General features: G+C 42.2%; 1 protein-coding gene across 1 annotated transcript; it reads right to left on the bottom strand.

Moving 5' to 3' along the window:
- FAM241A (family with sequence similarity 241 member A) lies at window positions 1-27673 on the bottom strand. Its single transcript, XM_037897051.2, has 2 exons — window positions 27213-27673; window positions 1-3945 (listed from the first exon to the last, which is right to left on the bottom strand). Exons 1-2 carry the CDS (start codon window positions 27312-27314, stop codon window positions 3700-3702), a joined length of 348 nt encoding a protein of 115 aa, XP_037752979.1. The 5' UTR covers window positions 27315-27673; the 3' UTR covers window positions 1-3699.
- Window positions 27674-27899: the final 226 nt, after the last annotated feature.

Below are 27899 nucleotides of genomic sequence, written 5' to 3'. Positions count from 1 at the left end.
TTCATGTGAGGACAGAATACATTTTATTAGAAAGAGTAACAAAGTGCTTTCAATAAGACTTATGTCACACAAATATCTCCAGGAAACAACATTTTCCCCCTTATGGACAGTTACAATATGTCAATTTTCAGTACAAATGAGGTTCCATCAGCTTTGCTGTATGTGCAGTTTCCTCCCTGTACATAGTAATTCAAACATTTAAGCATCTGAAGACTCTTTTGGAGACACAGTTCTTATTATCTGCCCCAAAGACCAATAAGGATTACACAGTTCATTATTTAATAAGAATTTGGGTGATGTAATTCTTTTATACAATCACTGTATACAAACATACATAGATATGTAATTAGAACTGGAGAGAGAGACTGAGTCGCCTGTATTAATGTTAATGATTTTCAGCATGAGACTATACCCCTTGTATCCAAACAAAATTTACATTCACCCTTTATTTCTGAAGTAGGGACTCTATTCTGCACTCTTTGCATATCCAAAACTTCCAATGACTTCAAACTGTAGTTTGGGGGTGGGAGGAAGAAGCAATACAAAGGCTACTCATACATTTTCTCACAATATTTGACACAATTTTACAACATATTTTCTTTTGATACACATCTTTGTTCAGTTATGTTGCTCATTTAAAGCCATTTTCAATATAATGGAATGTCTTCCCCAGTTCACCCTCAAAAATAAAAAAAAAGAACCAACCAAAACAAAGAAAAACAGGGAAGGGAAATGCTGTAACATATAGATATTAAAGGCAGACAATCCTGTATACAATACAGACTATAAGTAATGAAGTAGGGGACATTACTGAAAGCCGGGGGGGGGAGGGGGTGTTTAAAGAGGAAAAGGGAGGGAGAGAGGCGTCCAAATGATAGATTTGTCCATCTCCATCTATTCCACGTTAAGTTTCAATAATAGAGGGAGCTTTTTTTTTTTTAAGGGTCATAAAATGCGGATATGAAAGAGTTGTAGGGCTGGATATAGTATCCTTCAAAAGAGGACAGACATAGCTGACACTATACTTGATTTTAGTTCAAAAGGAAAGAACCACCTTTTTATGAATGTGTGTTACATGACGTGTGGGAAGGAGAGCTACTGGGATGATTATATGCATATTGTTTGTGATCATTACTATGCACAGACAACAAATTATATGCAGAGAACTATACTGTCTTCCCTACTTCATTTCTGTGCCTGTGATCAAGCAGCCCCAGTTTTGGCCAGCTATTCCTTAAATTCCAAAACAATGGAAGGTTTCCTTTCACTTCAGGAAATTAGTGTATTCTGCATCACAACACACAGTCTGTGCACACACAGTCTCAGCAACAGGGAATATCCTACAAGACATTGATCTTTTCCCTACAAGGCAAAAGGGTTCAGATGAAATGCTCTGAACAATAACTTGTATGGGAGGAAAAAGACATGACATGTAAAAAATAAGCAAATTTTGTAATACAGCTCATATATACATATATAGATACACACATAAAACCACAACTATATATAAACAATACACAAACATACTATGTATATATTATTTTTTAAAGGATTTTTAAATGTTTATCCTTAGGCACTTGTGGGTCCAGAGCTCCTTCCATTACATTCAAATTGTATTCATACTTAGCTTTTGGAAATCCAGATTTCCAGCAATGTTTGAGTAAAGTATATATGAGAATATTTTATGATGTACAGTATTCCTATGTCATCAGTATACTTATTTTACTCATGTACAGACTGATATATTCTTTAACCTGGGCCCAGTCAACACACACTTACAGCTGAGCTTAACTTCTCACATGCAAACAGTCTCATTAATGCAGTGGGGCTACTTACAGAGGTAAACATATACATGAAATGTTACAGGATTGGGGCCTTAGTGCTTAAAACCACAAACAGTAATTGGTTTCAATGGTTGTAAAAGTTTACAAGGAATGGCTCCACAGGTCCTGCAACTGGATCAATGTGTGCAGGCCATGGACTCCAATATTCCTAAGGACCCAATTAACTAAAGGATCGGGGCAATAGAGATTGTTTTCATTGTGTTCAATGGTCTTTAGATGAAGCCCATAGTTTGTAAATAACTAAAACTACACATGGTTAAGGTCTGTCAATCCAAAAATGTTTGCAAAAACAAAAGTAAAGTAGCATTTCAAAAGCTTATATCTTAAATTGTAAACTGCTTTATTTAAACAAATGTAATAATGAAAAAATGCATATGGATAGGGTCAATTCTGTATTTAAAATAAATACAATGTTTTGAGAGGTGCTAAATTTTTAGCCTATTAAGTGAAAATTTTCTCTGGCCTTTCCTCTGCTCAGCACTTCTCAGGATTGGATCCTACATTACCAAAGTGAATTTTACAGATTTATTTTAAAAATCTATACAATATTATATCTTATTCTCTGATATTTCAGCTTACAACATGCATCTCTAGATGGTATATTTCCAAATCAAACACCAAAAATTCCTGAGTAAGACTGCAGTTGAAATCTATCTATACTTATCTTACTTGTGTAATTGCTTATATCTTACATTAGGGCCTGGGTCTGCTGTTCTTGTACAAGCAAAACTTGCATCTAAGTTAGGACTGGGCCCAGACTGCAGTAAACCAGAATCACCATCAAAGTTGATAGATTCACATTTAATACTAGTAATTCAACCCTCCTGTACATGAGGTGTAGAGGGGCTGTGGTCAGTATTCAAGCACATTAGCTGGAATAGTAGTTGCAGGGGTGGGGATTTATATTTATTTGAAAAGTCCCCAAATTATTTCTTCTAAGAGAACTGTTCTGATATTTAAAAAAGTCATTAATGGCCAAAGCCAAGCACACATGAGTAGACCTAGGCCTAGTCTACGCTAGAAACTTTGCCAGCACAGCAGAGTCAGTTAGGGGTGTGATTCTTTTCTCATAATTATATATTGGCAAAAGCATTAGGGTAGATACAGTTATACTGGCAACAGTGCTTTTTTGCCAGTATAAGCTGGGATAGTTATGTCAGTAGAGCTAGACTGACAAACCTTTTCTAATGTAGGCCTGGCATTACAGTAACTAATGTGTGTGTACACACGCACAAGCCAGTGGAAGAACACATTTTTATTTAGTTAACAGATTTCAGGGTCCAGCTTTCAAAAAGCTTACAGGAGAACAATGTAAAAATAACAGAACATAAAACTCATGGTTATTTGTACTCTTCAAAACAGAGAGGAATTTTCATTATACAAGAACCTGTCATTTCAAAATATCAGCCACACCATAGAAGAGAGGCTGACCCCATTTGGATGGAGGTGTTTTTATACCACATTTAATAAAAAGACAACCTAGGACTGAGCCCTCAAGGGTGCACTGGCTCACATACCCTCACTCAGGGCTTGTCCACACCAAGTTAGTATTTGACAGTAGATTCACACCCTGGCTTGCTGTGTACTAACGTACTGTGTAGACAAGGCCTTCGAAAGAGTAAGTTACTTTGGACAGTACCATTATTGAGAGCATATCCTTTTCATTCCCTTTGGATATGTGCTAGGATTGATGACTTCCTTTAAAATGAGTATGTAAATTTTAGTCTCACAAATGTAATGTGTAGCATGATTGGAAAATTGCAGCTTTTAATATGCCACTGTTTGCTTAAACACATAAATCCACTGAAAGGTGCCATGGTTGTAATATGTTATCCAGCAGGCCATTCATCATACTCTACTGTTGCACGTATATAATGACAAGGCACAAAACAGCAACTAGTCCAAGAGCTTGTAAGCCAAGGAACCAAAGCATAACCCAGAAGAATATGACTATTACAGGTTCCACAATCCGTTCTCCAAAATACATCCTTGTGAAGCCTATCCTGATAAGGCTTTTGTTTAGTTCACCAAAGAGAGTCCCCATCTTTTTATAGTCATCTATAACAGGCTCTACAGTGTGGTTTCTTTGTTCTTGCTGGATCTGTAGACAGAAAACAAAAGCAGAAAATAGTTTGGACATATAGAATATGTATACGATACTTTTCAGAGTAGCAGCCATGTTAGTCTGTATTCACAAAAAGAAAAGGAGTACTTGTGGCACCTTAGAGACTAATAAATTTATTTGAGCATAAGCTTTCGCGAGCTACAGCTCACTTCATTGGATGCATTCAGCTGTAGCTCACGAAAGCTTATGCTCAAATAAATGTGTTAGTCTCTAAGGTGCCACAAGTACTCCTTTTCCATATACGATACTGTTATTATTGTCTGTGTCTTACAATTTACAAACATCTCAGTTGTTTCTACTTTCAAGAATTAGAAAAAAAAATCAAATAAAATATACCAAAAAGTAGATGTAAAAAGGAACTCATTAAATTCAATACCTGATATGAGTCACATATTTTAACATAGTCAACAGTGAATATAGTGGATTCATTGAAAAAGTCATTTCCAGTAAGACTTTAGAACCACTGAACCTGCATGAATAACCTCTACTAGCAGACTACAAGCCATTAGGTATTTTGCACAAGACAAAGAAACTGAAGGGATTTTTATTATTGAAAGATGGCCAGGGAAGACAATGGGCTAGGATAGCAACAGGGAAAGCTGAAATTCATACTAGTGTGAATACATGGTGCAAGAAGTTGTGGAAACCTCCCACTATTTCCAGAGGTAGCGGTAGGCCGCAGTAGGGGTTGAGGAAAATCACAGGTGAAGTAGTGGTACCAGGGAACCTTTGCACCATTAAAGGGGGCTCCACACTAGCTCCAAATGGGACAGATTGGAGGGGGGCAACTGGATCTTCACTTATGCAGATCTTCACGTATGCAAATCCAGTGGTACAAACACCATTGTACAAGAGCCACAGAGGGGCAGAAGTCATTATTCTATCACATGGGTTGGAACAGCGGCTGCAGAGCTGGGGCAGCTCCATGGAATTCATTGCGCAAAACCTAAATACTTGGGATTTGAGTGAAGAGGGGTGAATTTCATGTTCAATAAGCACACTTTCAAGATGATAAAGTAGCTCAGGCACATGCCTTTTCTGATGCTTCCATTAGTAGCTATCACAGCGTAGACGAAGCTACACATCAATATTTTGGTCAACAAATCAATATTTCCAACAGGCTGGATGTAAACCCTAATTATAGTTATTAAGTGTTCATCATAAAGCAAAGTTTATGGAAGAGGGAGTACTGTGTCAAGTCTGGATTTATATTCAAAAGCTAATTTCTAACCACAGCTTCAATTATATCTAAGGGTAGAAGTCCACCTATTTCCTGTGGGTACAGCAGATAGTAATTGGCTGCCTGATGGACACTACCTGGGTAACTGATAGTGGGATCTGGTCCCCATTACAGAATCTGATAACCTATAATTTTAAAACGCTGAATTCCCATTAGTGTAAAGCACTTGCACTTAAGGGCTATATTGCAGCTCCAGGGATCACAGTGAGCATGCATGGAAAGACACCGCACACGTGGCTGGAGACACTTTCCATGTGCAATGCTGATGCAGACAGAATACTTCTGGGAGTGCCTGTAGGAGTAACTCCTACACCTTCCTGGAGAAACAGCATCTTCTGTCCCAACACTGGTCTTGGACAGCTGGCCAGCGCAAAATGGGATAGGGCCACATCCCATGGGGTTTGTTCAATACCACAAGCAATGCAATGACTTCCCTGATACTTGCACTACGGGAGGGTAGCAGCCAAGATCCAGGCTACACCATGCTCAGTTGGCCTTTTGGACAAAGGCAAAACCTTCAGCAAGACCCTTAAGTGAGCCATCACCTCATCAGGCCAACAGTTCTGAACTATCTTCAATCTCCACAAGGAGGACTGAACAAATTTTGATAGCCTGGAGGAAACAACTGAAAACACTAAATAATAGTTCACCCCTGAATTTATGGATTTGAATTCTTCCCCGTAACATAGATTAACACTACAGAGTACTGTCAGATTTTTGATGGAGACGCACATATCAAACTTAGTTCAGGACTGCCTGGAGTTTTACTTTTGTCTTATACATGTGACATGAATTAGTCCCAGGCCATTGGTGGGAAAGCCTGGAGTCCTTGCCTCTCTCGTATTACTTTACTCTGAAAGGTTGAAGCCAGCAAAATCACATACATTTTATTACATCAGAACAATGAATAAATACAATATTCTATTTTCTGTAATAGCCTATATTACAAAATTTTAAAAGTCTCTTCTAGAAATGTTTTTTAAATGAAGGCATTTACTTCATTCCCCACTTCTTAAGCACTGAAACAAACAAAACAATCTTGTATTCCTGAATCTGAGGTAAAATAGATACTGAAGCACATTAAAACTAGAACAAAAGCCTTCATTGTACGGCATGTTTAATATGGCAGAATAAATGTCACCCATTTTTCTGATACTGTAATATCTGTGGCAGATTATAAAGTAACTTTCAAAAATGAGATTCTTCATCTAGGGGAAAGCTGCTAAAGCAGTTAGCATGTTAGTAATCTTTTCCTTGGACCGAAAAAATCTAATAAAGAGAAATAATGTAGGGCTCTCCTCAGTAATTCAACATATTTCTAAACTAGTCTCTGTACAGATCTGAGTTAAAATTAGAATTTGAAAATGTGCTTCGAAGACTTTTGAGATGAGCAATTTTGCTTCAGCAGAGTATCAAAAAACAAGTGAAACTGAAAACAGATTACCAGCCATAAAATATAGACGGCACATTTTTCTTCACTAATGCTGCATAATTATTCCATATTCTTGCCAAGTACTTTCTTTACCAGTGGAGCTACAGTGGGAGTACTGTTAATATAAAACTCCAACAATTGGTTATGATACTTCAGACAGCTAAAGAAATATTACTAACTAAAGCTTAAAATTATTCATAAGTAGTCCCATTGAATTTAACTAGAATACTAAGCAGCATAAAGTTACGTAAATTGTCAGTGTTTGTAGGACTGCAGTGTTAGTGAGTGTATATGATCTTTGTTCAAAAATGAACTTTCAAACACTTAGCATTATCTGTCACTGTTTTAGACCCTTATTCATGATTGATTTCCATGAGACTATTCACACAGTTAAAGTTAGGCATGTCTTTAAGTACCTTGCTGAATCAGGCCGGGCCTTTGTGAGTGCTGCCATAATATAACAATGTTTTCAAAAGAGAAAAAAAATGGTTACTCATCTTCTCATAACTGTCGTTCTTCGAGATGTGTTGTTCATGTCCATTCCAACCAGGTGTGTGTGTGCGTGCATGGCAGCCGGAAGACTTTTCCTCATCGGGTTGGTCCGGGCCCGACCGACCCTCCAGCCCCTCAGTTCCTTCTTGCCAGCTACTCCGACAGAGGGGTAGGTGGGTGGTTATTGGAATGACATAAACATCACATCTTGAAGAACAGTTACAAGAAAGTCGGAGCTGTCCACTAACTGGAGCACTGCTCTACCGAAGTCCACATTGTCTTTGGCCTGCTGGGTAATCACATAACGCGCGGTGAAAGTATGTATGGAGGAACACGTCGCTGCTCTGTATATTTTCTGGGTCGGGACTTGCGCTGGGAATGCGGCTAAAGAAGCTTGCACCCTAGTGGAGTGCGCTGCGAGCAGAGGGGCACGCAACTCTGCCACATTATAGCATTCACGGATGCAGGATGTGATCCACGAGGAAATTTGTTGTGAGGAGACTGGAAGATCTTTCATCCCGTCTGCCACAGCCATAAAAAGTTGAATGTACTTCCTAAACGTTCTTTCAATGTAAAAGATTAGATTTCTGCGGACATCCAGTGAATGAAGCCTCTGCTCTCTGCATTCAAGCGTGGCTTAGGATAAAACAGTGGGAGGAAGATGTCCTGGTTGATGTGAAACTGGGAGACCACCTTTGGGAAAAAAGCTGGATGTGGCTTGAGCTGAACCTTGTCCTTATAGAACACGGTGTAAGGAGGCTCTCATGTTAAGGCCTTGAGCTCAGACACCCTCCTGGCTGAGGTTATCGCCACCAGAAATGCCACCTTGTATGACAGGTAAAGCAGGGAATATGTCGCCAGCGGTTCAAAGGGCGTACCCATCAATTTGGAAAGGACCAGATTGAGGTCCCGGGTTGGGGTTGGTTGCCGAACGTGCGGATATAGCCTGCCGAGACCTTTCAGAAAACGGCTGACCATAGGGTTGGCAAACACCGACTGCCCCTCTTAGCCTGGATGGAAGGCAGAGATGTGGGACAAGTGAACGCTTACTGACGACATGGACAGTCCCTGCTGCTTGAGATGGAGAAAGGAGTCTAGTATGAGTGGAATAGAGGTGAGTGTCAGGGATGGGTGATGCTGTGCCAACCAGATTGAGAATCTCTTCCACTTGGCAAGGTAGGTAGCCCTGGTGGAGGGTTTCCTACCACCAAGGATGACTGTTTAACTGGGTCTGAGCAGGAGAACTCCGTGGGGCTCAGCCATGGAGCTTCCACGCTGTGAGGTGCAACAACTCGAGGTTTGGGTGCTGGAGAAGGCCGTGATCCTGAGTTATCAAATCCAGGAGGAGAGGCAAGGTAACTGGGGCTTCCACGGACATTTCCAGGAGACTTGTGTACCAGTGTTGGTGGGGACAGGCTGGAGCTATCAATATCACTGAAGCCTCTTCCCTCCATATCTTGAGGAGCACCTTGTGAATGAGAGGGATGGGCAGGAATGCATATAAGAGACGGCCTCCCCAGGGGAGGAGGAGGAACGTGTCTGTGATGGTGCCCGGGCTGTGATTCAGGAAGGAGCAAAACTGTTGGCACTTCCTGTTGCGTTGCGTGGCGAGGCGAACAGGTCCATCTGGGGAAAGCCCCAACATTGGAAGATGGACTTCGTGACGCCTGGGCGTAGGGACCACTCGTAGCTGCGAAAAGACCTGCTGAGACAGTCCGCCTACTCATTCTGTACTCCTAGGAGGTACGATGCTTGCAGATGTATCGAATGAGCTACACAAAAGTCCCATAGTGTGAGGGCTTCCTGGCACAGGGGAGAGGAGCGCGCACCCGTTTGTTGATATAGAACATTGCCATGGTGTTGTCTATCAGCTCCCTGTCAAGTGGGCTTGGAAAGTCTGGCATGCCAGATGCACCGCTCTCAGCTCTCTGATATTGATGTGGAGAGTGAGTTCCACCTGAGACTAGAGGCCCTGTGTCCTGAGGTCTCCCAGATGTGCTCCCCAGCCCAAGGCTGACGTGTTCGTCACTAGCCAGAGGGATAGCTGAGGACAAGTGAAGGGACCCCTGCATACACTACCAGCGGTGGCTCAACCCACAGGAGGGAATCGAGGACCAGGCAAGGCAGAGGCATGACCCTGTCCAAACTGTCCTGAGCCGGCCAATACACTAAGGCTAGCCACAATTGGAGAGGCCAGAGTCTGAGTCTGGCGTGTTGCACCACATAGGTACAAGAGGCAATGTGTCCTAGAAGTTTCAGGCAATTCCTTGCTGTGGTGGTAGGAAACTGCCTGACTCTTCGAATGATGTCGCCCAGAGCCCAAGAACCTCGCTTCCAGGAGGTATGCCCTGGTGTGTGTCAAGTCCAGCACCGCCCCATGAACTCTTTCCACTGAACAGGGGACAGAGTCAATTTCCCCATGTTCAGGATAAGGCCCAGTTCATCAAACGTCATTCTTATGAAGTCGACTTGTGCCTCCACTTGAGCCCTGGAGTCGCCAGTCATTGAGGTACGGGAACACTTGTACCTGGCGTCTGCGTAGGAATGTGGCCATGACTGCTATGCACTTGGTAAACACACAAGCCGCCGCTGACAGGCCGAACGGGAGGACTGTGAACTGGGTAGTGTTTGTTGCTCACCACAAATCTGATATACCTTCTGTGGGACAGTGGAATTGCTATATGAAAGTACATGTCCTTCAAGTCAAGGGCGGCATACCAGTCCCCTGGATCCAAGGAAGGATGATGGAGGCCAAAGAGACCAGGCGGAACTTCAGTTTCCTCATGAACTTGTTGAGCTCTCGGATGGGCCTGAGCCCGCTTTTTGGTATGAGGAAATACTGGGAATAGACGCCCTTGCCCTTCAGCTCCTGAGGAACCTCCTCCACTTCTCCTAGCAATAGGAGCGAATGCACCTCCTGTATGAGGAGTTGCTCATGAGAAGGGTCCCTGAAGAGGGATGGGAAAGGGGGATGGAAGGGTGGGAGGACAGAGAATTGGAGGGAGTATCCCCTTTCTACCGTGTGGAGCAGCCAGCGGTCTGATGTGATACGGGCCCACGCAGCGTAGAAAGGGGATAGTAGGGACGAGAAGGTAAGGCGGTTTGGATCCAGTCCAAGTTCTGGTGTGCTGTCCTCATTTGCACTTTCAAAAGGCCTGCTTCTGGCCAGTTGAAGGTTCAGATGAGCCAGAGCCTTGGCCCGAATATGTGTGCGGCCTCTTCCTGCTGCTCCTGTGTCTCCTTCTTGAGCTGTCCTGCCGGTTCTGCGGTTGGTAAAACCGTGGAGGAGGCTGCAGCCTAAAATGCCTCCACTGCATGGTGTGGGTATCGAGGCCCAGCAATTTGAAAGTGGCTCTTGAGTCTTTTAGGCTATGTAGTCTTTTATCCATCTTTTTGAAAACAGAGTCACACCCTCACAGGGTAGCTCCTGAATGGTTTGCTGGACCTCGTTTGGCAGACCTGAAACCTGGAGCCAGGAGCGCCTTTTCATGGCAATCCAGGTAGACATCACCCGAGTGGCTGCATCAGCCCCATACAAAGCGGCCTGCAATGAAGCTCGTGAAATGAGCTTGCCCTCCTTCACAAGGGCTGAGAATTCAGCAAGGGAGTCCTGCAGCAGCAGCAGCCCTGCAAACTTTGCCATTGCCCCACATGTATTGTAGCAGTACCTGCTCACAATGGCCTGCTGATTAGAAATGCGGAGCTGCAAGCCGCCAGTGGAGTAGACGTTTCTACCAAAAAGGTCGAGTCGTTTTGCCTCCCAATTTTTTGGTGAGGGACCTTAATAGCCCTGGTGCTAATGTTGGTTAGCAGCGTCCACGACCAAGGAATCTGGTGGAGGATGGGTATACAAGTGCTCATAGCACCTGGACGGCACAAAAAAGCATCTTTCATTTCGCGTAGGCATAGGGGGCAATGGAGCCGGGATCTGCCACAAGGTTTTTGTGGTGTCAGCAATGGCCTTTATGAGGGGTAGAGCAAAATATATGCCGGTTCAGAGGGGGTGAGGATATCCATCACTGGATCTGCATCCTCCACTATCTCTTTTGCCTGAATACCCAGATAGTAACTTCAGTGCTTAACTTCAGTGCAACTATTCAGAATACATAAAGTTAAGAATATGCGTGAGTCTTTCGAGGATTAGAGCTTTACTGACCTGAATCCAATCCCCAAAGTAATGTCAATGGAAAGTCAGAGAAAGCACCAACAAAGAACCAACTAAGAAAACCAAGTTGTACATTGCAGTTTATTGAACCATCTTTTGTCTTTTATTGTAGAAACAATGTTCATGGTGGTAGAATATACTCACCTTGCTTCAGCATTTAATCACTTAAAAAACCGGTTTATTGCTAGTAACTGAGCTTCACAATTACATTTTCACCAGTAGATAACACTCTTTCTCCTAAAACCTGTATATTTCTGTGTCAAGTTTTAAAACAGGATCTTAACTATAGACATCACCATCAGCTCAGTCTATGATTTATTTTTGCAGTTGCTTATCTCTAGGGAACAGACCACCACTATAAAAACATGCTGTTAAAATATTTTAGGAAATTTTCTTATATTGGCATACCCAGTAATCCAGGTAAGGTCTGTCAAACGCTTCTGAAGAATTAGTATAACCTTTCGCGTTGTGCTCTCTACAGCTATTAATCTAATGTGGTGGCAGCGATCAACTGTATTAAAACAGCCTGCATAAAATTTTCAAAAGCACCTATATGGTTTAAGAGCTTAAGTCTCACTTTCAAAAGTGATGTAGGCACTTAAGAGGCTGTGGGCTTGTCTAAACGAACTATTAGTTCGTGGCAAGCTGAGGTGTAAATCTACACCACATGAGGTTGCCATGCACTAAGTGTCCATGTAGACCCTGCCACCAAATACTAAAAGTTCCCTTGTGTACTTTGATGTAAACTGCTTTGAAGGGGTTTAGCACAAATCCCACTGATTTACAATAGGTCATTTGCTGCTAAATCACTAAGGCACTTTTGAAAATCTTCCTTATCTAATTAGCTATTCTGAAATTGCTTTACATAAAGACTAGTACAGGTAGGTGATGATCGTACAATGATTAAATCAGAACACTTAACCTTGGTGTCACAAATGTGCTTGCTTTTCAAGCTAGAATGTCCATACATTTTTGTATCCGCTCAGTATAAAAAATAATTTGAAGTCTCACTACATTTTACTTGTGGCAAGTTTGCCATGCCATTCACAGACTTACAAGACTGCCTGTTGTCTATTTTCAGGAAAGCACATGACAACTTTGTGGTTTACGTACTGTTAGTAGGCAATGCACTGTTTCTAACTAAAATGGTCTCTCTCCCCACCATCTAATCCTGAATAGGGACCCAATGATAATCATCATTTTAGCCACTTAAAAAGTCAATATTATACATTAGATCCCATTATAGCACATTAAAACATGATAAACTCCCAAATAAAACTTAGGTATAAAAATCCCACAATGAAATAATATGATTCAAGCAACATTAAAACAAGATTGAGGAAATTTAGCTTTGAACTTTTACTTCTAAATAATTTAAAACAGATTACTGTATAAATCTAAGGCTAAAAACGTTGTTTGCAAATATCTCTTTTCCAAGACCCAATTCTGTAAGGTGCTGCGTGACCTCTGTTGCTACTGAAGTTATTATAGGTGCAGCCTATAATATTAAGTCACGGGGAGTTTCAATGGTACTACTTGCAAAGTAATGCACGAACTCATAAATAAGGATGGCAGAATTGGACATATAGGAAATATAATAACTTTTCAAGCTCAGGAACTTAGTTCTTTCTACTGCACATTGCAGGGTGGAGTACGTTAATATAGAGGGGCTTTCATTTTTCACTTTGTTATCTACAAATCAAGTTTGCTAGAGGGCGTCAACAATGAACAGAAGAGAAATCAGATGAATTAAGATAACTAACTTAATCAGAGCATTGCAGCAATGATTATGGTTGGTATTACAGTTTTAGTAAAAGTCCTTGTTTTCAGACATGTAAGTTTCTGAAGAAACACGATTTGGTCCAACCTCTACCATGTCTGTTCTTCGTTTAAAAATGACTTTTTGTATGGGGAAAAACCATAAATTATTGAGCTTGGTGCAGGAATTACTGGGTGAAATTCAATGGCCTGTGTTCTGCAAGCCAGACTAGGTGATTATAATAGTCCTTTATGGCCTTAAAGTCTGTGAAATAAAACCCAACTCAGCCATTTTTTAGTTATTGGAGTATTTCAAAACAAATCAAAACAAAAATATCCTAAGATTTTTCATGCTTTAAGAGATTTCAAGTGCACTTTTGTGTGCTCAGATTTCAGAAAGATGGGTTATTAAAAAAGAAAAAAAAAATCTCATCACAGAGTGATTGTCCCACAAGAGCAGAAGAGTTGAACTGACTAGAATGCTATCAGTTTCACTTTTCTCTTCTTGTTAATACAACATCAGCACCGTCTGAAGGAGCAGTAGCAGAACTGTGAATTCCCTCAGTGGGGGAACGTCTAAAAACATAGTGGTGTGAGAAAATGTAAGATTCCCATAAACTTTTGCCAATTTAAAACCACTGTATTTTTAAGGTTAGGGAGGAAATGCAAAACTTAGAACTAGGGGTTGTGGAGGAGGGAAGAGAAAGGAGAGGGAGTTTAAAAAAAGGGGCAGGGTGGGGAGCTGCCAGTAAGTAATGGGATAAACATTAGAATCATAGAATATCAGGGTTGGAAGGGACCTCAGGAGGTCATCTAGTCCAACCCCCTGCTCAGAGCAGGACCAATCCCCAATTTCTGCCCCAGATCCCTAAATGGCCCCCTCAAGGACTGAACTCACAACCCTGGGTTTAGGAGGGCAATGCTCAAACCACTGAGCTATCCTTATTTCCACCAGAAACAAAAGCTCTTGTCAGATTACAGACAAGAAGCACTATCTCCAGAACAGCTGATTCAACTGTCAAGACATGGCATAAGCCATAAATAAGGACAAGTCACATGCACAAAGTTACCAAACGAAAGAAATAATGGAAAGAATAGCACACTGAAGATTATCACCACATTCACCTTAAATGTGAAAAAAAAAAAAGCTTTGGATTTAAATCTGAATTGACATTTAATAATAAATGTCTAATAGGCACAAGAAAAAAAAGGTTACCACCAATAAATGGCAAAATAAAAATTAAAAAAACCAAAACCAAGCAAGGCCACAAATTTTTCCTGCAGTTTCTAGCCTTAACATAACCCAGCTACTAATTTTATCTCACTAAGGGTTATTTTCACATCAAGAAGCAGTGTGTATGGCTGATGGCATGCATACTTTAATGTAAAAAAAATGCTATGAATCTTGACTTTTTAGCTTTATAGTTATTTGCTGAAAAATACTCAACAGAATTTTTTGAATGATAAAACATTAAACACAGGAAGCTCTAAAGATGTGACAAAGCAGGGTCTCTAGAAAATACAAGGTAAAATGAAGTTCTTAAGTGTAAATCTGACCAAAAATATGAGAAAACAGATTACGAAAGCTGATGTCAGGGATATTCATGAAGGAATCAATCATGAGCACCTTCACCTCCCATGGAAGGACCCAAATTAGGTAACCAGGCTACGTATTCAGAGCAACACAACAATCAAGGCTGGGAAACAGAATCCTGAGCACAAATGTAACGGATGTTTGCTGGATATGTAGCTGCTAATACAACAAATGGAAGAGCAGAATACTCAACTTTCCAGGCACTCAGAGTAATCTGCTAGATAGGTCAAGATGGTGGTTTGGCTAGATTGTGATCCCATTTGCGACAGTTACCCCTTTGACAATCGCTTGGGCTACCTACATATAGCCTCTGCCTGCATTCCTGAAGACTACCCCCACTGAATTCTGCTCCGTGGCATACAAGGTTGCCATACATGGGCACTCGGCTTACTAATGATGTATGTTCTCAAACCAGAGCAATTCTGCTGTTTCTTAAGCTTTCCACTGCTGTGGGGAAGGTCAGGATTTCAACCTGTTTCCAAACATAACTTTGAATAATAACAACATCAAAATAATAAAATATTATTACTACTACTACTTATTATTATTTTACTTGGTTAAACACAACAGGATTTGGCTCAGAGTTAACCAGCAAGGATATTTTTGCTTTTCCTATTTTCCTCCCTCTTCTATCATTAAGTTAGAACGCAGCATCATACAGGAAATGTAGTAACCTTTCAACAAATGTTGGCTTTTATGAAAGTTTGGCATCCTATTCACTCAAAATACTTTAGAAAACCAATCTTGCTGTTCCCCAGCCACAGGAACATACCCTATAAAGAATTCACATGCACAACTCCCACTGACTTTCACTGAAGTTTAACATGCAGATTGATGGCAGAATGCAGCCCGCAGCCTCAAAAACTGATGATTAGTGCCTTTGACCGTGCAGGTCTAAGTGACAATACAGATTTTGATATTCAAGCAATAGAATACTGGGCAGAAAAACAGTAAATATCTAAACTGCTTTGGGCAAAATGACCAGGTTCACTACTCTAGAACATTTATTCTTCTGCATATAAATTAAAAGGCTAATAGATGGAAAGCAAATGAGGAACAGTTAAACAGTGCTTGCAGATGATAGAACAAACAATGAGCAACGATTTCCTGTATAGGAAAATTGCCAAGACCACCAGTATTTCTGGAAATAGTATCCATTAAAGATTTCTTTTCTAAATTTAAACAGGGAATTTCAACAAAGCATATGTTGTGGTATTAACACAGAACGATATCTGGGTCCAGTATTCATCACAGTAAAAATATATAAACATCTTTCATATTTTGAAAATGAATATGTTTTTGTAAAAATGAGAGACTTACTTGAGCACACTATGAAAACCATCATATCTTAGTCATACTACCTCCCTGTTGATGCCACATTTGATAACACATGCCAACAAGATCATCATCGGCAGCAATAAGCTTCAAAATGCCAGCAGAAGTTTTAAATAAATTTTGTATTAATGTGTTGCCTGCCTTGGATACTGAAATTATCTATCCATGTAACAGGTACAACCCTGACAAGAGTAGTGTAACTTTCCATACATCATCCACAAATGTACTTCAGCCCTAACCTGGAAAGAACACTCTTTAAGAGCAAGAATGTAGTCCATGATGATTCAAATTCTTGGCCTCTCTGTGTGTGGATCTATTTTCAGGACAGGGACCTAAGTTGTCCTAAAATATCTAATAATTTGCCTCTGTGCATAGCATGATCATGGTCTCTTAACTCTAGGGATTTTCAGCTTTGGAATTCACTTCCCTTGGTCTGAAACAACCAGAATTTGCTGATGTTAGAGAATTCTGCAAATTTCATCTATGTCCTCTGCCTTTTAGCCAAGGGGAGATGAATCTAGGTTAGTAATATTTGGGTGTGAGCTATTTTATGTTTTAAAATATCCTTTTTGTTAGCCTTGTTTTGCTATGCTGGATTAGCTGCAAAGTTTGCTGATTGTTTTATAGATTGTGCTTTAAAATTTGTTACAGGCACCGAGAGTTTAGTATTTGTGCTTTTAATTTACATATAATTCAAAAGAAATAAGATACAAAGGCCTGAACAACCAGAAATAAAATCTGAGTAGCAGTAAGTGACTTGTTTTTATAGAAGGAGAAACAAGAACAAACAAGAATAAGCTTGTAAGGCTGACCAAAGAGATAAGGAATAAACTGACAAACAATGAAAAGAAAAGCAACTGCTATGCAAAAGTTGTATTCAGCTGTTATGGCAACTAAAGTTCAAATAGGATGATGCAAACCATAGGAAAAAAGAAATCTAAGAGTACTGCCTCAAGTTGTTATGGCAACTGAAATCTGAGCACAGCAACCAAGTGAACACTATCCACAAGTCTGAATCCCTGCACATTCAGATCTTTGTGAAACAGTATACTATAATGAACTTAGATCAAAATAATATTTTATGAAAACACAAAGCTAGACCTGCCCACCCCACCCTATGATTTATCATCATGTTGCATCAAATAAAACATTAAAATAAGGCAAAAACAAAACACAGGAAATTTTAAGACAGCAAGAAGGAAAACCATTTTAGAAGTTGTGCTCCGTGTTTCTTTTAGATCCATCTTCCTTCTCTTTCAAACTATACTAAGATGCCTCTATTGCTATCATTAGAAATTTATCCCATTCATATTATTTTAAATATATATTTGATTTCAGCCCCTTTTGCACTGGTCCTTTCTTTATGAAGCCTTTTCTTGTATTTAAACATGTCCAAATATGCTTGAGGCATCTAATAACCTCAGGATTTTGTTCTTCTTTTAGCCATGTCCCCTTCTAAAATCAAGTCAACTTTACACAGCAGCACTCTAAGCTAAAGGAAAGAATTACAATTTAGCACATATGGCACTGATCTATTCTCAAATTCAGATTATAAAGGAACAACAGACAACTTCTTAAGTGTATGGAAAAAGCTATAATCTGCAGAAGTTTACTACAAAAGTGAACAGAACATGTTAATACTTAGCACGCTATTCAGTTGTGAGGGAAAAAAAACAACTTACTGCAGTAAACAACATGTGGCTACAATCACTGAAACCTTGTTGAGGAAGCTACAGAGCACTGTATTACTGTATACATGGCAGTCTCTTCAGTAGGGAGCCAAGACATTCATACCGATAGCACAAACTTATTTGAGACCATTACAGTCACAGATGAAGCCTCCACTCCGCTTGCAGATGTCCCTCTGCATGCTTGGGAATCTACTGAAATGTACATATCGTCCCACACTTAGGTGTTTATATATTTTTATAATAAATTACTGCTACCCATTTTTTTCTGTAGTAAATAGAAATACTGTATGTCCAAAACAACCCTCCAGATTTAAACACCCTTTAGGCACTTGAGACAAAAAAAAAAAAGCGTTATTAAAAAAACATTTCAGAGAAGGGAAAAACTATACTGGACTACTGTCTGGAAAACTGTTTAATATATAAAGGCCAAGTTCTGCCCTCAGGTATACTGGTACAATTGTCTACTATTACAGTTACACTGAGCAAATTTAGAGCAAAACTGGGCTATAACCTACTGTCTGTAGTTTCCAATATGTAATGTTGTATAAATTCTAGTGAATAGGTGAGGTGAATTCCCCCTTTTCCCTGCCACTGCTGAATCCCATTTTAAGAATAAGTAATCAGGACACTAGAATTTTGGTAGGAATTCTGTAAAATTAAGTAGCATTCAATTAGTGGAAAAATATGTATGAGGACATACCATTTTCACCATTTTTCCAGTGCTGTAATTCTATGTGCATAATTGCCAAGAAATCAAGGTCCTCTGTTGACTGAAAGACCCCTTTGAAGGATTTCAGCCATAGACCCTTTAACCAAAAACAACTTTAAAATGTGTATTGGAAATGTTCCAGTCAAAACTTTTAAAAGATGTCCGACCAGACACAGTATTAACTGGGCAGAGAGATAAACCCATATACTGCAGACGTGAAATAGAGAGACCATTAGGTTTTATATTTAACTGGGTCTGGAATAAACCAGAAACAGTACTTGAGGCACCACAATTTCTATTCTTAATGGTAGAAATTTGCTTTTGAAAACTCGCTGATCCTCCGGTAGTTTATGATTTAAATGATGTGGTCATTGCCTCTGGTAGAGAAAGGAAAACTATCAGTTTCCATTGATCCTACAGTTCTGCGAATGATGAAACGTCTAAGAGTGGGCTGACACAACACTGGCCTCAGTCAAGTTAACGTGAGTTGGAGACAGCAAGATAAGAGTGAACTTAAAACATCAGAGAACTATAAAATACCCTGGAAGGCAGAAGTTGCCAGTGCTGCTAATCACACAAAGGCAAAACGTAAAGGCCACATCTGTAGTCACTGAAATTATCCTCTTTGACTTAACCTCTGTTCTTTCCATACTGGAAAAATACTTGTAGCATAGCTTGTTGAAATCTTCTTTAAAAATTTCAGCGCTTCAAAACCTAAACAGGCTGACCAAATAATAGCTGAGTTTATAATCTGAAATCTCTCTGCCTCAAAAAAAAAAAAAAAGTTCTCCAAGGAAAACACCAAGAAGAAACATGCTTTTGGAAATAAAATACTGTTAAAAAATGACACGCTACATTTGGTACAGGTGTGTGCCTGGATCAGTAACTACTCTATGTGCAAAAATGCCATACATTAATTCTTGCATCTACACCACATACCACATTTGGGAGGAAGTCAGATTTTTGGCTTATCTGTCTGGATGGCTGAGGAAATTCAGGCTTGTGATCATGTGGCTGAGCTAAAGGAGAAGCCACTTACACCTCATTACACTTAACCAGGGGTGAAAATCCTGGTCTCAGTGAGGTCAATGGGAATTTTGCCATTGATTTAAATGGGGCCAGAATCTCATCCCAGATACGTTAGGCCTGGTCTACACAGGGGGGAATCGATGTAAGTTACATAACTTCAGCTACGTGAATAACGTAGCTGAAGTCGACATACTTAGATCTACTCACCGCAGTGTCTTCACTGCAGTGAGTCGACTTCTGACGCTCCCCTGTCGCCCGCGCCTCTTGTGCTGGTGGAGTACTGGAGTAGACAAGAGAGTGCTCGGGGGTCGATCACTGCCTGCCAATTCGGCGGGTAGTATAGACATACCCTTAGTGAAGGAAGACTTTAAATGTGGACTACTCTGAGCAGAGACATAAAGAGCTTTTGGTACAATCTGCATGACACACTTTTTTCCCCCCTTTTACAAAGCAGTATTTTTCTGGTTTGATGATAAAAGACGTTTAGAATCTACAGCTCTTAATGTAGGTTTTAGTTTCAGTTTTGATAAACCAACATGGTGCCTGCCAATCTAACACTTTTATCAGTAACAAAAAGGAAAGGAGTACTTGTGGCACCTTAGAGACTAACCAATTTATTTGAGCATAAGCTTTCGTGAGCTACAGCTCACTTCATCGGATGCATACTGTGGAAACTGCAGAAGATGTCTTCTGCAGTTTCCACAGTATGCATCCGATGAAGTGAGCTGTAGCTGTCTCTGCAGTTTCCACAGTATGCATCCGATGAAGTGAGCTGTAGCTCACGAAAGCTTATGCTCAAATAAATTGGTTAGTCTCTAAGGTGCCACAAGTACTCCTTTTCTTTTTGCGAATACAGACTAACACGGCTGTTACTCTGAAACTTATCAGTAACAGGCATTTATAGTTCTATGCTAGTTAACAATACAAAGTTTGTTTGCTATCCTCATCTTTTCTCTTATACAATACATACAGAACATAATATGACATTTAGCCCTCATCTACATGGGAAAGATTTTTCATATGTTTCTCCACTATAACAAGCAGAAAGCTATAGTAAAAGAGTGGGTTCATCCTGCCTTGTTTATTCTAGGTTAAGCTACTTCCCTTGTGTCATTGTGTCCACACAGCTCTGTGCTTTTTCAGAATAACTAAGCATTCTGGGCAGATATTCCCTGATGCAATATTCCACAACTAGGCACAGGGTCAGGGGCCGCTCTGCGTGGCTCCCAGAAGCAGCGGCATGTCCTCCCTCCGGCTTCTATGCATATGGGCAGCCAGGGGGCTCTGCTCCGCATGCTGCCCCACAGCTCCCACAGCCAGTGGGAGCTGCAGGGGTGGTGCCTGCAGACGGGGCAGCATGCAGCACAGCTGCCTGGCCATACCTCTGCATAGGAGCCGGAGGGAGGGGGACATGCTGCTGCTTCTGGGAGCTGCTTGAGGTAAGTGGTGCCTGGAGCCTGCACCCCAAGCCACGCCTCCGAGCCACCCCCCTGCGCCTCAGCCCCCTGCCCCAGCCCTGATCCCCCTCCTGCCCTCTGAACCCCTAGGTCCCAGCCCAGAGCACCCTCCTACACCCCAAACCCCTCATCCCCAGAGCTTGCATCCCCAGCCAGAGCCCCTATCCCTCCCGTGCCCCAAGCCCCTGCCCTGATCCCTTTCCCGCCCTCCGAACCCCTCGGTCCCAGCCCAGAGCACACTCCTACATCCAAAGCCCCTCATCCCCAGCCCCCGCACCCCAACTGGAGTCCTCACCCCCGCCTGGAGCCTCCTCCTGTACCCTGAACTCCTCATTTCTGGCCCCACCCCAGAGCCCACACCCCCGCTGGAGCCCTCACCCCCTCCCACACCCCAACCTCAATTTCATGAGCATTCATGACCCGCCATACAATTTCTATTACCCAGATGTGGCCCTCGGGCCAAAAAGTTTGCCCACCCCACTTTAAAATCAGCTGAGCTCTTCTGAACAAGGAAAATTTTTAGCTCATTTGCAAAAATATGAAATAGTTATTTGTATTGCTGACTCTTTGGCTTATTAACATTTAAGTTGTTAAAGTTTTTTTTCCTCCTATTATTTTACTGAAAACTCTCTGATGCCCTTGATTTTGTCGCGTTTTGTAATGCTGCATCTGCTTTGTTATTTGCTCATTGTTCAGCACTTGAACACATGAGAAAACATGCTCTAGAGCGAATAAAATATTTCTAAAAAATATGAAGGTGTATTTTCTCTTAACTGGCAATTAAAACTCCCCCGTCTGCCTATACATTTTAACAAGATTCCTGTCCCTTCATGAAGATCATCCTCACTGCATAAAAAAAGAGGGACAGAGATGCTTTAAACAGACAAATGTGCTTGTCGTCATCACACTCTCCTTCTAGTGGCTCCAGGATGGCAGCTTTGCACACGTAGAAAGGGCATGGCCATAATCATTTAGGCTCAGGATCCATGACGAAATGCCACGGGCACCTGATAAAACATGTGGACATGTTCTCCCTGAGTGCTCTCGCAAGGGATTCTGCTATCTCCTGGTAGCATTGCTCCTACCACTGGCTTTCTACCACTGGCTCTGTCACTGTGGTTTATTTTGCTAGTCCTTCCTCACTGGAATTGTTAATGTTGGAACCTGCAGCATTAACTTCAGAGGCATTTTGTTTCTTGTACCAGGGAAGCATAATATGTATAGCAACCACTGTCTGTTCCTTCTATTTTCTGTCCCTATTCTATGGTATCCTGTAATAAGGACCTCCCACAGGCTACAGGGTAGGAGGAGGAAGTGTGCAATGGACCCACTACTCTTTCTGTTGTATACCTCCCTACCACACACCAGTTCCACCCATAGTTTTGTTTGTATCTCTTTTACAGGAGAATGGGAAGGAAGCATTGGCCCCTCTAAGTGATCAACATTTTAAAAAGATAGGTGCACTGATGTCAGTTTAATTCAACAAAGTTGTGCTATATTCCTACTTGTCTCTAAAGCTAAGATTAAAAGAAAAGAACACATTCTATAAGTATCAAGCAAGCTTCTTCTACCGATGAAAAGGACGAATCATGACTGAGTGCACTCACCACTCCATTATGTGAAATTTCATAAAAATCAACAAAAAGCAATATTGATTGTATCTTGGTTTGAAGTAGCTTTGTATGCTAACATGGATGAATTATTGGTTGTTTTATATTTCAGCAGGGAAATTGTTAAAGCAATTACAAAGGGACATATCAAATAGTTTAAATTCAAAATTTTGATTATGCAGAAATATTTTACACAACATCAAATCCCCGTGGCAGGAAAAAAACCACAGCGGCCCAACACTGTAGCATTCAATTTCAGAAAGAGGAACTACACAAAAATGAGGAGGTTAGTTAAACAGAAATTAAAGGGTTCAGTGCCAAAACTGAAATTTCTGCAGCTGCGTGGAAACTTTTTAAAGACACCATAATGGAGGCTCAATTTAAATGTATACCCCAATTTAAAAACCATAGTAAGAGAACTAAAAAAAGAGCAAACCAACTGGCTAAACAACAAAATAAAAGAAGCAGTGAGAGGAAAAAAGGCATCCTTTAAAAAGTGGAAGTTAAATCCTAGTGAGGAAAATAGAAAGGAGCATAAACACTGGCAAATGAAGTGTAAAAATACAATTAGGAAGGCCAAAAAAGAATTTGAGGAACAGCTAGCCAAAGACTCAAAAAGTAATAGCATTTTTTTTTAAGTACATCAAAAGCAGGAAGGACCAATCTACTAGAATTCTTTGAGGCGGTCAACAAACACGTAGACCAAGGGGATCCAGTGGATATAGTGTACTTAGATTTTCAGAAAGCCTTTCACAACGTCCCTCACTAAAGGCTCTTACGCAAAGTAAGCTGCCACGGGATAAGAGGGAAGGTGCTCTCATGGACTGGTAACTGGTTAAAATATAGGAAACAGAGAGAGGTAAATAGTGTTGTCTTCTAGCGGTCTGTACTGGGACCAGTCATATTCAACGTATTCATAAATGATCTGGAAGAAGAGGTAAACAGTGAGGTGGCAAAATTTGCACATGATACAAAATTACTTAAGATAGTTAAGACCCAGGCAGACTGCGAATAGCTACAAAAGGATCTCTCAAAACTGGGTGACTGGGCAACAAAATGGCAGATGAAATTTAATGTTGATAAATGCAAAGTAATGCACATTGGAAAGCATACTCCCAACTATACATATAAAATGATGGGGTCTAAATTAGCTGTTACCACTCAAGAAAGAGATCTTGGAGTCATTATGGATAGTTCTCTGAAAACATCCAATCAATGTGCAGCGGCAGCCAAAAAAGCAAACAGAATGCTGGGAATAATTAAGAGAGGGATAGACAATAGGACAGAAAATATCATTTTGCCTCTATATAAATCCACAGTACATCCTGAATATGGTGTGCAGATGTGGTCGCCCCATCTCAAAAAAGATATATTGGAATTGGAAAAGGTTCAGAAAAGGGCAACAAAAATGATTAGGGGTATGGAACGGCTTCCATATGAGGAGAGAGTAATAAGATAGGGACTTTTCACCTTGGAAAAGAAACGACTAAGGGGAGATTTGATAGAGGTCTATAAAATCATGACTGATGTGGAGAAAGTAAATAAGGAAGTTTTATTTTCTCTTTCTCATAACACAAGAACTAGGGACCACCAAATTAAATTAACAGGCAGCAGGTTTAAAACAAATAAAAGGAAGTGTTTCTTCACACAACACACAGTCAACCTGTGAAACTCCTTGCCAGAGGATGTTGTAAAGGCCAAGACCATAACAGGGTTCAAAAAAGAACTAGATACATTCATGGAGGACAGGTCCATCAACGGATATTAGCCAGGATGGACAGAAATGGTGTCCCTAGACTCCGTTTGCCAGAAGCTGGGAATGAGCGACAGGGGATGGATAACTTGATGATTACCTGTTCTGTTCATTCCCTCTGGGGCACCTGGCACTGGCCACTGTCGGAAGACAAGATACTAGGCTAGATGGACCTTTGGTCTGACCCAGTAGGGCCATTCTTATGTAAATACAAATATATTCATAATATTGTAAATGTGTAATGAACACTGTTCTTTGCCTGAATCATCTGCAGAGCTTGCAACCCAAACATTTTGCCACAATGTAAAATGTGATTATTAGGGTCCTACCAAATTCAAAGCCGTGAAAAACACATCACGGACAGTGAAATCTGATCTTCCCAGCCAGCGGCTCCTACCCTGCTCAGAGTTCCAGCTACTAGTCCTGGCCGGGGATGGGGAGAAACAGGGCTTCCTCTTCTCCAGCAGGGGCCGCTCCCAGAGTGGGTCAGACCCACCTGTGGCTGCAGGACGGTCAAGCTGTCACCCCTGCCCCCTCGTGGAGAGGCTCTGGCTCCAGCTGTCAGCCCCTACCTTGGGCAGGAGATTGTTGGGAAAACCAGACATATGGTAATCCACCCCCCATACTCTGTTACCCTCACTTCTGCGCTGCTGCTTGTGGTGGCACTGGCTTTAGAGCTGGGCACCCGACCAGCAGCCTTCCTCTCTGGCTGCCCAGCCCTGAAGGCAGCACCTCTGCCAGCAGCAGCGCAGAAGTAAGGGTGGCAATCCTATGACCCCCTTACAATAGCCTTGTGACCCTCCCCTGACCACCTTTTGGGTCGGGACCACCACAGTTACCAATACTGTGAAATGTCAGATGTAAACATCTGAAAACATGTAACTGACTGATTTGAAAACCTCCAGGTCACGAAATTGAACAAAATGGACCTTGAATTGGTAGGGCACTAGTGATTACCCACTGTGAAAGTAACTCTAAACAAAAATGAAATTAACCAGTCTGTTTTTATTGGCTAGTTGAGTGAAATACAGAATTTCCCTAAGTGATGTTAAATGCATAACCTGCGTAAACAAACTAAGTAATTAGTTAAATTCTTATAATTATTCAGTTTTCATAAACCCCATTGTTATCAGAGAGACAAGGTAGGTGAGTAGTTACCATTTATTCCACCTATAATCTGTTCCACCTTGTTAGTAATGACGCTTTAAATAGGTTTCCCAGACCTGAAGAGTTCTGTGTAAGATTGAAAGTGTGTCTCACCAACAGAAGTTGGTCCGATAAAAGATATTACCTCACCCACCTTGTCTCTCTAACATCCTGAGACAACATGGCTACAATACTGCCATTTTAAAAAGTCCTTTTAATTAATTGCGGCAGCTCAACCAAATATTGATGTGACACTGTTTTCTGAAGTGCAACACTTTGTTTTAAAGGTTTTTTGTTGTTAGGACCTACATCTAAAGTCATTATTGCCTCCATTCTATTAGCACAGAACGCTACATTCAGGTGCGTATGTACTAGCAGAGCCTGATGCAGGACTGGAACCATTGTGAAGATATCAATAATTATTCTAAACATTCCTCCTTACCAAATCTGATTTCTCTTATTAAGGGGATGGGGGAAACAATGCCACCTCACCACATAAGTAGTTATATTATTAGAGGGCATAACAAATGTTACTGTACTATGTAACTGCATTTTATAAAAGGATGTTGTTGACATGATTAAAATCTGCAGTCCTATAATATACAATTTGAGTTGTTATAAGAAGTTTGCTATAATAAGTGGTTTCATAATCATCTTTTGCCTCAATCTAAAGAATAAATTTCAAGTAGATCACCTAATTTTCTTACTGCCTCTCATGCACTTTGCATTATTGTAATGTCTTTTTGAGTCTTTAATGTATTTGGTTGCTCCTCAATTTTCTCTTGCAGTTCAGACCAGACACGAACCAAAATTGCTAACTGAGGAAGTTGTGTGCAAAGCTGCAGGAACCACAGAAAACTGATTTGGATGGCTTACACACAATACAAAAGCTGTACTATTTTTTAAGGATTCATACTCTAAAGCTGGATACCATTAAATCTTGTTTGCAGTTTTCCTGCTTAAGATGGAATGACTGAAGATCTTTTTGAGATAGGGAGATAAAAAATGATGAATCTGATATAATTTATAAATTTGCAGGGGAGATACCAAAATCTTGAAACCCCTTGAATAACTAGCCCCAGCTCATCAGAAAGATCACCCATCCTCTCCCTTTTCCACACCAGGTGACCAAAGCACCAGGCTGCCAGGTGACTCGCACACTGAGGTCCAGCACACTCACCGGTACCTCAGCCACCCTTGCTCCAAGCACTACGCTTCCCTGGCTTCCTGGTGTAGTGTCGGATACTGCTCTGCGTAGTAATCAGGTAGCAATTTCGTACAGTAGGATTTCTTACAATCTACACGTATCAGTAAGTGCTACCGGTAGCACATTACTACGCGGAGCGGTATCCTACACTACATCGTAGCACCCAACACACCCACCAGTTCGCCGGCCCTGCACCGAGCAGCCGCCCCGGTGGAAAGGTCTCAAGGCACAGCCGCTCCCCGCTTCGCCCCGGGGCCATCGCTCCGCTTCTGGGCGCTCCCTGTTATGCCCACCCCCTTCACCGTGGGCAGGAGGCGGCGCGAAGGCCGCATCGCCCCGTGCTCCTGGGCCGGGCGGGTCCGCGCCCCCTGCCCGCTCCAGCACGGCACGGGGTGGCCCCGCTGGGTCTGTCCGCGCCCTGTGCCTGGTGCTCCACTTGCTGCTGCGGGGGGGGGGGGGGGCAGAGACACCAACCGGCACCAGGGTTAGGCAGGGGGTACAACCCCCCCACACACGGCGCCGCTCCGGGTACAGCCCCCCCCCAGGCGCTGGGGGAAGAGGCTAGCGGCTGCCTTCTCTGTGAGCAGCTGGTGCCTGTGCCCCAGGCGGGGAAGGTGAAACTGACCCGCTCCTCCGCCTGCCAGTGTCTGTGCCGGGCTCCTGCTGCTTCCGCGTCCCCTTCGCACCCGCAGTCTCCGGGCGGCAGCAGCCCCGCCATGGAGCCCATTCCCCTCCGACACCTCTGCTCCCCGGGGCAGCCTTGCCCGCAGCGCCGCCGCCGCCGCCTCTGCCCGGGACGCGCTACGGGCGGAGGGTCGAGCCCCTAGCGCGCCGCTCAGCCGCACAACGCCCGCCGCGGCCGCTGCCTGGCAGGGCGGGTCTGCGCTGTCACGGGGTCTGCGGGGCGGGGGCGAGCGCCCGCATGTGTGAGAGAGCGGGGTGGGGAAGGGCGTGTGGCTGGGACCCGTGGGGCTGGCTGGCTGCCTGCCTGCCTGAGGCAGCATGTGTCTGTGGGCAGGCGGGAGGAGCCCGCCTGGGTGTGCGTCTAGCTGAGGAGAGGGAGCTGGCTGGGGCTGAGTGGGCGAGGCTGAGCAGCGGCGTGAGCGTTTCTTTGGAGGCGTGTGTGTGTGAAGAGAGGCTGAATTTTCATATTCCAGCCCTGCCAGTCGGAACACAGAATTAAAGACAAAGCGCTAGAGCCCTTCCCTGCAGGATCTAGCTAACTCCTACTGACTTCAGGGGAAGCTATTCATATCCTACTGTCCGGGAGAATGAGGCCCTGACACAGTCAGAATTTAATATATTGTCGTCT

The sequence above is a fragment of the Chelonia mydas genome, chromosome 4 (assembly GCF_015237465.2).
Source record: "Chelonia mydas isolate rCheMyd1 chromosome 4, rCheMyd1.pri.v2, whole genome shotgun sequence".
In the NCBI taxonomy this organism is placed as follows: domain Eukaryota; kingdom Metazoa; phylum Chordata; order Testudines; family Cheloniidae; genus Chelonia; species Chelonia mydas.
Note: the sequence above shows the minus strand (reverse complement) of the source record. Positions and strands in the feature narration are given on the sequence as shown.